We start from the raw sequence: 12393 nt of genomic DNA on the forward strand, positions 1-12393 counted from the left end.
AAAGGCCATTCAAGCCTATACAACTGAGCACGATATAGGAGGTGGAATGCACCTGTCTCAAGCGCAGTGGAGAATGATTTCAACGTTGTGCAAGGTTCTGCAACCTTTTGAACTTGCCACACGTGAAGTCAGTTCAGACACTGCCAGCCTGAGTCAGGTCATTCCCCTCATCAGGCTTTTGCAGAAGAAGCTGGAGACATTGAAGGAGGAGCTAAGACAGAGCGATTCCGCTAGGCATGTGGGACTTGTGGATGGAGCCCTTAATTCGCTTAACAAGGATTCACGGGTGGTCAATCTGTTGAAATCAGAGCACTACATTTTGGCCACCGTGCTCGATCCTAGATTTAAAACCTACCTTGGATCTCTCTTTCCGGCGCACACAAGTCTGCTGGGTTTCAAAGACCTGCTGGTGAGAAAATTGTCAAGTCAAGCGGAACGCGACCTGTCAACATCTCCTCCTTCACATTCTCCCGCAACTGGGGGTGTGAGGAAAAGGCTCAGAATTCCGAGCCCACCCGCTGGCGGTGATGCAGGGCAGTCTGGAGCGACTGCTGATGCTGACATCTGGTCCGGACTGAAGGACCTGACAACGATTACGGACATGTCGTCTACTGTCACTGCATATGATTCTCTCACCATTGATAGAATGGTGGAGGATTATATGAGTGACCGCATCCAAGTAGGCACGTCACACAGTCCGTACTTATACTGGCAGGAAAAAGAGGCAATTTGGATGCCCTTGCACAAACTGGCTTTATTCTACCTAAGTTGCCCTCCCACAAGTGTGTACTCCGAAAGAGTGTTTAGTGCCGCCGCTCACCTTGTCAGCAATCGGCGTACGAGGTTACATCCAGAAAATGTGGAGAAGATGATGTTCATTAAAATGAATTATAATCAATTCCTCCGCGGAGACATTGACCAGCAGCAATTGCCTCCACAAAGTACACAGGGAGCTGAGATGGTGGATTCCAGTGGGGACGAATTGATAATCTGTGAGGAGGGGGATGTACACGGTGATATATCGGAGGATGATGATGAGGTGGACATCTTGCCTCTGTAGAGCCAGTTTGTGCAAGGAGAGATTAATTGCTTCTTTTTTGGTGGGGGTCCAAACCAACCCGTCATTTCAGTCACAGTCGTGTGGCAGACCCTGTCACTGAAATGATGGGTTGGTTAAAGTGTGCATGTCCTGTTTATACAACATAAGGGTGGGTGGGAGGGCCCAAGGACAATTCCATCTTGCACCTCTTTTTTCTTTTATTTTTCTTTGCGTCATGTGCTGTTTGGGGAGGGTTTTTTGGAAGGGACATCCTGCGTGACACTGCAGTGCCACTCCTAGATGGGCCCGGTGTTTGTGTCGGCCACTAGGGTCGCTTATCTTACTCACACAGTCAGCTACCTCATTGCGCCTCTTTTTTTCTTTGCGTCATGTGCTGTTTGGGGAGGGTTTTTTGGAAGGGACATCCTGCGTGACACTGCAGTGCCACTCCTAGATGGGCCCGGTGTTTGTGTCGGCCACTAGGGTCGCTTATCTTACTCACACAGTCAGCTACCTCATTGCGCCTCTTTTTTTCTTTGCGTCATGTGCTGTTTGGGGAGGGTTTTTTGGAAGGGACATCCTGCGTGACACTGCAGTGCCACTCCTAGATGGGCACGGTGTTTGTGTCGGCCACTAGGGTCGCTTATCTTACTCACACAGCGACCTCGGTGCAAATTTTAGGACTAAAAATAATATTGTGAGGTGTGAGGTATTCAGAATAGACTGAAAATGAGTGTAAATTATGGTTTTTGAGGTTAATATACTTTGGGATCAAAATGACCCCCAAATTCTATGATTTAAGCTGTTTTTTAGTGTTTTTTAAAAAAACCACCCGAATCCAAAACACACCCGAATCTGACAAAAAAAATTCGGTGAGGTTTTGCCAAAACGCGGTCGAACCCAAAACACGTCCGCGGAACCGAACCCAAAACCAAAACACAAAACCCGAAAAATTTCAGGCGCTCATCTCTAGTATATACATACATACATGATATATATATATATATATGTGTGTATATATATATATATGTGTACTGTATGTGTGTGTACATATATATATATATATATATATATATATGTGTGTACTGTATGTGTACATATATATATATATGTATATATATATGTGTACTGTATGTGTGTGTGTACATATATATATATATATATATATATATATATATGCATGTTTAATATGCTATGTATATGTGTATATGGGTTCACTATGATCTCCCGGCGACTAGCATACCGGCGCCGGGAGGGCGGCCGCCGGCTTACTGACAGTGTGGCGAGCGCAAATGAGCCTCTTGCGGGCTCGCTGCGCTCGCCACGCTACGGGCACGCGCGACTCACTATTCTATTCTCCCTCCAGGGGGGTCGTGGATCCCCACGAGGGAGAATAAGTGTTGGTATGCCGGCGGTCGGGCTCCCGGCGCCGGTATGCTGGTCGCCAGGAGCCCGACCGCCAGCATACTGAAGACCACCCGTGTATATGTATGTGTGTGTATGTATATATGTGTAGAATAGATATATATATATATGTGTATATATATATATATATATATATATATATATATATATATACACACACACACACAGACACACTAGTTTTACGGACCCAGCATATACTGGGTCACCTCAGTCCCCACCCCCGTGATTGGTTCCGCCCAGTTCTGGAAACCCCCCCATGCAAATCCTGCGTTTGCCACTGGTTTTAGAGTAGCTTCAGACTTACTCTGCCTGTGCGATCAGTTCAGTGCCTGTCGTTCCTGGTTGACGTCACAAACACACCCAGCGTTCGCCCAGGCACTCCCACCGTTTCTCCGGCCACTCCTGCGTTTTTTCCGGAAACGGTAGCGTTTTCATCCACACGCCCATAAAACGCCGTGTTTCCGCCCAGTAACACCCATTTCCTGTCAATCACACTACGATCGCCGGAGCGAAGAAAAAGCCGTGAGTAAAAATACTTTCTTCATAGCAAAATAACTTGGCGCAGGCGCAGTGCGAACATTGCGCATGCGTACTAAGCGAAATTTCACTGCGATGCGATGAATAATACCGAGCGAACAACTCGGAATGAGGGCCCATGTACGACTTAAACCTGGGATAAAGTATATATGCAAAAAATTTAGTGTTCTAATTCAAGATGTTGCAAATCCTTTGGCCTTGGTGAAGTAAAAAATATATAGCAGCGGCTTCATGGGGAAGGTGTTCCCATGTGTATACACACACACACACACACAAAACATATATATATATATACATACATACATACACACACACATACATATAGTATTCATAGCACACTTATATATGCACCCCCCCACACACACACAAACAAACACACACACACACACACACACACACACGCTCTAGAGAAATTAAAGGCTCTTGCAAAAATGTGTTATAGCCTCCCCCACACACACACCCCAGCAAATTTAGGCCACTGCAGCTCTCCCTACAATAGAATAGGTTCAGCCAGCAGTCTCTGTGGCTATAAGAGGAGCTGCGTGGTCGCTGACTAGAGCTCGGTTTCCAAAAAAAACCCAAAACCAGTTTTCTGAAATGGAGTGGCAGGCGCGGGTTCCAGGTAGCCAGAACTCACCTCCCCTGCATGCATGTATTCCAGAAACAGCTAACTGTATATGTTACTTACACTGCTTGCCCATTCCTGGACAACAGCAGTAAGCTGCCGGCTCCAATAACAGGGAGTCCGTCTTCACAGTTCATATGGGGGATGGAGTTTACGGAAGATAGACTGACAGTTCATTCTTTAACAACCCAGCGCTGCCGCAGTGCCAGCTGTTCTAAATACAGAGGCCAGCACTGCAGCTATGGGCACAGCCATAAAAACAGTAGCCAGCCAATCAGGGTGGATGCAGTTGGTCTGCCCACACTGCAAAAGTGCGGTATGCCAGGCACCATCTGCACACATCTAGTTACGGCCCTGATAATTGGTAGTTATTGACTTTGATAAAACAAACCCTAAAAAGGAACGTCTTCTAAATCCCAGAAACACAATGAATGTAAGATATTGACGCTTTAAACTCATTTTATTACATTTACATTGGACATCACTCACAATACAATGAGCCGTTACTGTGAATCAATGTACATTTATCATCCATAATCTGTTCCCGGTGCCCCCAATCTGCAGGTACAGAGCGTCCGGGACCGCAGGGTCATGTGACATCAGGGACCCTATTGGCTACTGATAACACTGGAATTATTTCCTTATTCAGGCTTCCTGCATAACAAAGAAAAAAAGAGAAAATGTAACTGATCTGCTCCGTGGCTCATTCTATTCCTCTCACACATCATCATATTCCGCAAGGGGAAAAGAGATGAAATGATAGAATGTGATACAGTAATAATAAATAGAACAATTAATTCTCTTCTTTATACTATATTATTATTACCGGTCACTCTGAGCATAAAGTATATAATTGTTTAAATACATTAACCCTGTATTGACCACGGCATCCTATTTGTTCATGAGCTTGTGACACCTCTACAGCATCAGCCGGCCCAATACTGTCCTGCTACACCTGTTACATACATCCTGCTATACTTGTTACAAACATCCTGACACATCCTGTTACATACATCCTGCTACACCTGTTACATACATCCTGCTACACCTGCTACATACATCCTGCTACACCTGTTACATACATCCTGCTACACCTGTTACATACATCCTGCTACACCTGCTACATACATCCTGCTACACCTGTTACATACATCCTGCTACACCTGCTACATACATCCTGCTACACCTGTTACATACATCCTGATACAACTGCTACACCGGTTACATACATCCTGATACAACTGCTACACCGGTTACATACATCCTGATACACCTGTTACATACATCCTGATACACCTTTTACACACATCCTGATACACCTGTTACATACATCCTGCTACACCTGCTACATACATCCTGCTACACCTGTTACATACATCCTGCTACACCTGTTACATACATCCTGCTACACCTGCTACATACATCCTGCTACACCTGTTACATACATCCTGCTACACCTGCTACATACATCCTGCTACACCTGTTACATACATCCTGATACAACTGCTACACCGGTTACATACATCCTGATACACCTGTTACATACATCCTGATACACCTTTTACACACATCCTGATACACCTGTTACATACATCCTGATACACCTGTTACATACATCCTGATACACCTGTTACATACATCCTGATACACCTGTTACATACATCCTGCTACACCTGTTACATACATCCTGATACACCTGTTACATACATCCTGCTACACCTGTTACATACATCCTGATACAACTGCTACACCTGTTACATACATCCTGATACACCTGTTACATACATCCTGATACACCTGTTACATACATCCTGATACACCTGATACACCTGTTACATAGATCCTGATACATGTCTGCAGCCCTCTGGTGGATTATACATGCACTACACACAGTAGAGAGCTTTACCACATGCTACATTCAGTAAGTGACCCGCGTGGTGTTGGCAGAGAATTATTTGCCAGTTTTGAATAAGATATGGTAAGTAGAGCATTGTTATTAATATTCAATAGGAATACAGTATTTACTAGATGAAACTAACCTTCAAATTTCCTAACTCAGTTTATAGTAATATTGCATTGATATCATCATGTGTGTGAATGTGTGTATTATATATGATGCAGCAGGTATACATGGTCATTTATGTGGCTGTGAGTGTGAGCTGCAGTCTGGTACAAAGGTGTGATACTTCCCATCTGCGTATTATTAGGCTGGTCTGTGTACATGCAGGCTCTGTTTGGGAGATGGGGGGGGGGTAATGCCACTGGGAGGATCAGTTAGCACGTGTGTGTGTGTGTGTGTGTGTGTGTGTGTGTGTGTGTGTGTAGGGAGAGGGGGAATAATACTCCATATGTTTGTCACCCCTGAGGGATACGTGGTATGGTTAGTGGCATAATAGGGACCTATAGAACTGGTGGGTTTGGGGTAATGCCACTGAGTTGGGAGTTAATGTTACAATGGGGGCAAATGGACACAGAGGTGCGAGACAATCCGTAGGCCTATTCTTTCATTAAATATATTATTTACTTTATCCAATTTTTTTTCTTCAATCAAAAAATTTCTAATGACCATTTTGCAAAAAGTCACAATTTTAGTGGTTAATAGTACAAATAATATAATAGCATTGTTCAGTAATTGCAGTAATCTTCCAGCCCAAAGATAAATTTGCTGTGGCCCCACAAGTTATCCACCAGAATCTAACAAACTCTGAAAAAACAGCAATAAACTAGTTAAGTAATTAACCTTATATCATCATTTATCAAATATATAAAGGGGGAGCCACTGTAATTCAAATCAACCTTTACGCAATGAGTGATCTTTCAAAAAAGAATTGGAGGATGTTTTACTTAAAGCAAAAAAACAGTGGACATATCAGAAGAGAATCTGGAGAGCTTTCCCCCTTGGCACTGATACTGTACACAGTACCAAAAACACAAGAATTTAAAAAAATCCTTGAGGCAGACTGATAATCTATGCAAAAAAATTAATTATTCCAAGACGTCTCCCAGTTTATTAACACTATCTTCCAACCATATGTTATCAAAACAACCTACATTTTTAATGATACTACCAGCTATTTGACACTTCTTAACAATTTACAAGTTCCAGAAGACACACAAATCTGACTCATGTGTGTTTGTAGTCTGTATACACGACTATACCACAAACAACTGGCGTGGAATTCATTATTGAGGTTAATATGCAAGATCTGGATCTGCAACTATTTATGCAACTTATAGAATTGACTAATTATTTTTCAATGGAGCTCTCCGTGTACAAAAAGAGGGCCGTGCAATGGGGTCCAATGTGGCCCCATCATATGTTAATATATTCATGTTTAAACAGAAACAAAACACTGATATAACAGATTTCAAAACACCTTTGGATCCACATATTAATAACTACAATAAAACATGGTGATGCTATATTGTCCTAATTTTACAATGTGTAGCTATGCGGACGTACTGTAGGATCCCATTTTAAAAATCCTCAGTCAGGAAAAAAATTATAGTATTAAACTGGAGATGTTGACTTTGATTTCACCCAAATCCGAATACACCTGAGTATTGTGGATCCGAAACAAACCAAAACCGAGTCTGGTTCTACAAATGGGATCTGCTCCAAACTGAGTCCCAGTATAGCTCTTCACTTTGTTCATAATTTGGATTTTAACTTTTTTTATAACATTTTTTTTAAATCCAAAACCAAAACACAAGGATGAAATTAGAACCAATGCCAAAACATGACACTCCACACACATCTCTAGATAAAACATGTACTTTCCTGTGCCTTGACACATGCAATATATATTATCATCTGCCCCTGTGGGCTACATTACGTGGGAAAAACTGGGTTTGGTTCATTAGGTTGACAGTAGAAAGGTCAACAGTGTCTAGGTTGATGCCAAAAGGTAGGCTTGCACAAGGTCAGAAAGATAATAAAGTCAACACAAGGAAAAGGTCAATGTGAAAATGGTCTACATGTTTTTAGTTTTTTGAGGTGTCAATTTTTAACATAGACCCACAATTAGTCTACTGCATCCACTCACATGGTTCACTACCAGGGGTTAAAGTGAAGGGGAACAGGGGAGAAATGAGTACCTTCATCTTTAATGGTATGTGGACTAAGTTCTACTGCCATGACCTAGTACCTCTGCCGTGACACTGCACAGAAATTCCAACATAAAAGCCCACCCTGCCACCCACATCAATAGATGATGCGGGTGATGCTGATGTCACATCCCCTTTCCTAAGTGATCATTTTTCATCCGCCAAAAACACAAAAAATTGACTCAGTACACTCCGGAGAACAGTCTCTGTCCTGTTGAATAATTGAATGTGCAGTTGTACTGTAATGCACAACTAGAAAATCATGAGTGTTGTGACTGGCTATGTTGGTTTGCGCCATGATGCCTACATCCTCAGCAATTCATCCAACTCTGCAAAATTTGATGTGGGCCAAACATCAGAGGGATAGTTGATGAGTATGTTAACTGTATGTGTTAATTAAGCAGATAATAGTACATGTTACTGTATTGTTCTCATTTTTTCCCCCATCATGTGATTTAGGCTTTGGCTGTTTCTCCTGGCTTCTGACTCCATTGTCAGATCTGCATACTCCTGCTAAACATAAATATAATGAGGCACATATAGCCACCTGATCTATGATAGAATGCACCTTTGGACTATTAAAAACAAGGTTCAGGAGTTTTTATAAATCAGGAGGCATATTATTATAACATCCAGCAAAAGTGTCTGATATTGTGCTCTGCTGTGGTCTATTGCATAATCTTGCATTAAATTAACCACTCCCCAGATTATGTAATAGACAGCAAGCAGGCAGAGACTTTGTGAGAACAGAAAGTGGAAGGGAGCTTAGGGCTACACTTGTTGCCAACTATTTCAGCTGTATTTTTGATTTTGTATAATTAAATAACACAAAATTGTATTATCCACTTAGGTGTTAATTTATAAATCAGTGTAATGACAGAGTATTTTGTAATGATCTAATTTTGATTGGGCAAAAAGTAATCACTTAAAATGTATATGCTTATCCAAAATAAAACAACAAACATTAGTTTGTATGGTTAGGAAAACAAAATAACATGTCTTTTACACTGTACACCTTCAAACATGCAATCCTTATATGCTGTTCTATGTGGGTAAAGTTTATATTTTTTATTATCATAAATGCTTAGCCCACATGGGCTGCAACATGAGCTCTCCATTATTTTAGGAGTAACTGTTTTGAATAGAGAAATGTTTTCAAAAATGAAACAATGCAAGAAAACAGTATGACAACAACCTACAATCATAACTATAACATAACATTTCTTCCTCTTAGGATCTGATTTACTTTCAGTTTTATAGAGTTTGCACAAGTGTTTCCAATTGTTTCTCCCTGTAAATAAGAGTGCATGTGATACATTTGGTCCAATAGATAATAATGAGGAAGTTGAGTTCGAGTTGGCTCTTGAATTTGCATTCCAATTTAATGGGGGTTTGATTTTGGAAGGAATTTCATAAACTGAACCCAAAATCGAATTTGATTTGAAAATCTATTGCTAAATCGAATATTAGTAAATGAGGGATTTGTTAAGAGATTTTGCAGTTCGATTTTGATTCGATTTCAGACAATTTTATTGATCAAACACCGAATCAAACTGTAATAAATTTACCCCAAGTTATTTGGTTCTGGTTTCATCTTTCTTTGGGCGGTATGTACTAAAGGGAAAAATGCGTCCAAACCCATTTGGACTTTGGAAGCATTTCCCACACAGTATGAACTACTTGGATACAGTGAGTAATGCCAGCTTTTGCTTGTATTACCCTATAAAAGCCTGTGGGCTTCTTTCCACGTTCTGCTCTGAGAGAGATCAAATCAGATCCCTCTAAGCTCCGCAGCCCCCCCACCCCCTCCGTAGCCGCCTCGGCCCTCTGCACATGCATAGAATGGGTCACGAGGTGAAAACGAGGGGTGATCATTGGCTCTCCCAACCTGTCACATGGTCAGTGTCGGAACAGCGGGATTGTACTGGAGATATCGGGACAGTTCGGAGGTACTGTATGCTTATACTGTATGTAATAGTATAGAATTATTTGTAATGCACATGATCACATTTCCTGCTTAAACATTCAATCACTCATTCATTTTGCCAATCACAGTCACACAACCTCCGTCAGTAAATCCTGAGTCACATCCACATTGAGGAAGGACACAACGGTTCCATATAAACCTCTTTAATTTCCTTCATAGAAAAATCCAAGCAGCAATTCTATAAACAGTGATAATAAGCGTTGTATCTCCCACCCTGGAAATAGCGCAGTACAGCAGTAGAGGCCAGTAATCACTTACAGGGGCTCCACGCATGTCTGTGTACAATACGGGGTGCAACATTTCTTGGTGCCGCCACACTGGCTGTCTGTGGTGCAGTCTCCACGAGGAGGGGGGCCCGCACATCTTGTAAATGGAATTGGGCAGCTTCCAGGTTTCTCTGAAACAAAAGATTTGTCTGTGACGTCACTGCAGCATCACATACATAACAGAGTGACAGGGGGTCGTAGATAGGAACTTGCTTCACGTGTAGCCCCCAGATCCTCCCCACTCTGCTGCCATATACCTTATTATAACTTGTAACACTTGTATAAGAGGCCTGGTGATACGTTATTACAGGTCAGTGTGTCTTTCTTTTATTAAGTGCATTCATTTAATGTTCTGCTGAGACTATAGTGTCTATTTACTAAGCCTTAGATTGAGATAAAGTGGACAGAGATAAATGACCAGCCAATCAGCTCCTATCTGTCATGTCAGAGGCTTGGGTTTGAAAAATGTCAGTTAAGAGCCGGTTGGCTGATACTTTATGTCCATCCAGTTTATCTCCATCCAATGCTTAGTAAATAGACCCATAAGAGTAATGTGCCGCCCTGTAGAAGGATCTAGGGCCACCAGAGAGGTTGCCTGACTCATGCTGCCTGTCACTGGTGTATGACTGAAGACCGATCCATAAGACTGTTCCTCATACAGGCCTCTGGCCAGCACGGAGCGGGTGTAGTAAATGTAGTATAATGTGGGTAGAGCAGCTGGATATATATAATACAGGTTTATACCGTACTGAGGAGTTTAGCATTTATTGTGGAATACGCACGGACTTATTATTGTGATACAGGTGCGGGATAGTTACAGAGGCTGAAAAGGTCACATGACAGATGCTAAACAGTTATAAAGAGCCAGGAGTACCCGGGGGGATCTGTTCAGTTTGTTGCCTGTTGGGATCCCGGCAAAACAGGAGTGTTCCCACATGAGGGTGTCCACAACACCCATAGAGTGGGAATAGATTCTGTGAGCCCGAAATGGGACTCTTTGCGATTACGCCACCGCGCTTGCTTCTGGTGGGCAGGATGCTGATGTCGTAATCTTGACAGTCGGCATCCCGTCCACCGGTAAATGGTATGAATTCCGTACCCGGACTGTGAGGCCGACCAATGGTCTAGTTTACTTCTTGGATATATGAAAAAGAAACATTGGTAAATTATTAATGTCAACTAATTAGTTTACCCCGGGCTGCAGTCTCTCCATACATGCTGTAATGTGCATCTTCTGTATGTTACCCGGACGCTGCGCTCCACTTACACACAGGCTCCATGCTGTAATGTGCATCATGTGTGTTATTATTATGTGTCATTATCAGTGATTCTCCCGCTCATCCTCCTGTCTATCTGTGTGTTACCCGGATACTGCGCTCCACTTACACACAGGCTCCATGCTGTAATGTGCATCATGTGTGTTATTATTATGTGTCATTATCAGTGATTCCCCCGCTCATCCTCCTGTCTATCTGTGTTACCCGGACGCTGCGCTCCACTTACACACAGGCTCCATGCTGTAATGTGCATCATGTGTGTTATTATTATGTGTCATTATCAGTGATTCTCCCGCTCATCCTCCTGTCTATCTGTGTGTTACCCGGATACTGCGCTCCACTTACACACAGGCTCCATGCTGTAATGTGCATCATGTGTGTGTTATTATTGTAACGGACGCAGCCCAGCTGGCTCTTGAGGAGTACTTTTTGCCAGCCTGTTTCTGGATTCAGTGCGTTAGTGTAAAGAGACAGGCCAGAACTGTGTTATCACCTATACTGCATGCTGCCTGGATTCCCAATAGAACTGGACATCACATATTATTGTGAAACATTATCCCCCTGTTATATGTGTTTGTGCTTATCAGGGAATAATATGTCTAGCCTGATGTTTTGTACCGAATGCATATGAAGATGTATATATTTATATATATGATTGTATTGTATTGTGTTGTGTTATGTTATTATGTTGTACAGTTATATTTTATATGTTATATTTGGACTATGCGGTTTATTTGGTTATACTGTGTTCAATGTGTGTCATTATTAACAGGAATAAGTCTATGCCAGAGTGTTATTTAACATGGTAAACAATTCATTGTAATGTAAGTCCCCTAGCTGTACAATCAGATGTGATTAGGAGGAGCAGGTTCAGTAGTAAACAGGTTCTGTATGGAGACTGCAGGTAATCTGATCACATACACCCTATTGTGTGCAGGAGCCCAGACACCTCGTCTCCTCTGTGACCTCCTGACTGACCAGTTTGTCTGATGAATAGACAGGGGAGGGGATAACAAGAGTGAGCTCTTCTGGTGAGGGTGAGTTCTGGACAGAAGGTCAGAGAGAGTGCATGGAAGTTCCTGGCCTGAGAGGAGTGATGAGTTTGGCTTCTGAAAGCTACTGGTAAGATA

General features: G+C 42.3%; 1 protein-coding gene across 2 annotated transcripts in view; it reads right to left on the reverse strand.

Annotated features, from left to right (window-relative positions):
• Positions 1 to 4067: 4067 nt before the first annotated feature.
• Positions 4068 to 12393, reverse strand: part of LOC134911063 (antileukoproteinase-like) — a 31692-nt gene continuing 23366 nt past the window's right edge. For both annotated transcript variants that reach the window (XM_063919450.1, XM_063919451.1), the window contains exons 4-5: positions 9979 to 10117; positions 4068 to 4280 (exon numbers count right to left, since the gene is read on the reverse strand). In XM_063919450.1, the coding sequence (XP_063775520.1) occupies positions 4268 to 4280; positions 9979 to 10117 (152 nt within the window). In that variant the 3' untranslated portion in view covers positions 4068 to 4267. The remainder of the gene's footprint in view (positions 4281 to 9978; positions 10118 to 12393) is intronic.

Source organism: Pseudophryne corroboree, chromosome 4 (genome assembly GCF_028390025.1).
Source record: "Pseudophryne corroboree isolate aPseCor3 chromosome 4, aPseCor3.hap2, whole genome shotgun sequence".
Taxonomy (NCBI): Eukaryota; Metazoa; Chordata; class Amphibia; order Anura; family Myobatrachidae; genus Pseudophryne; species Pseudophryne corroboree.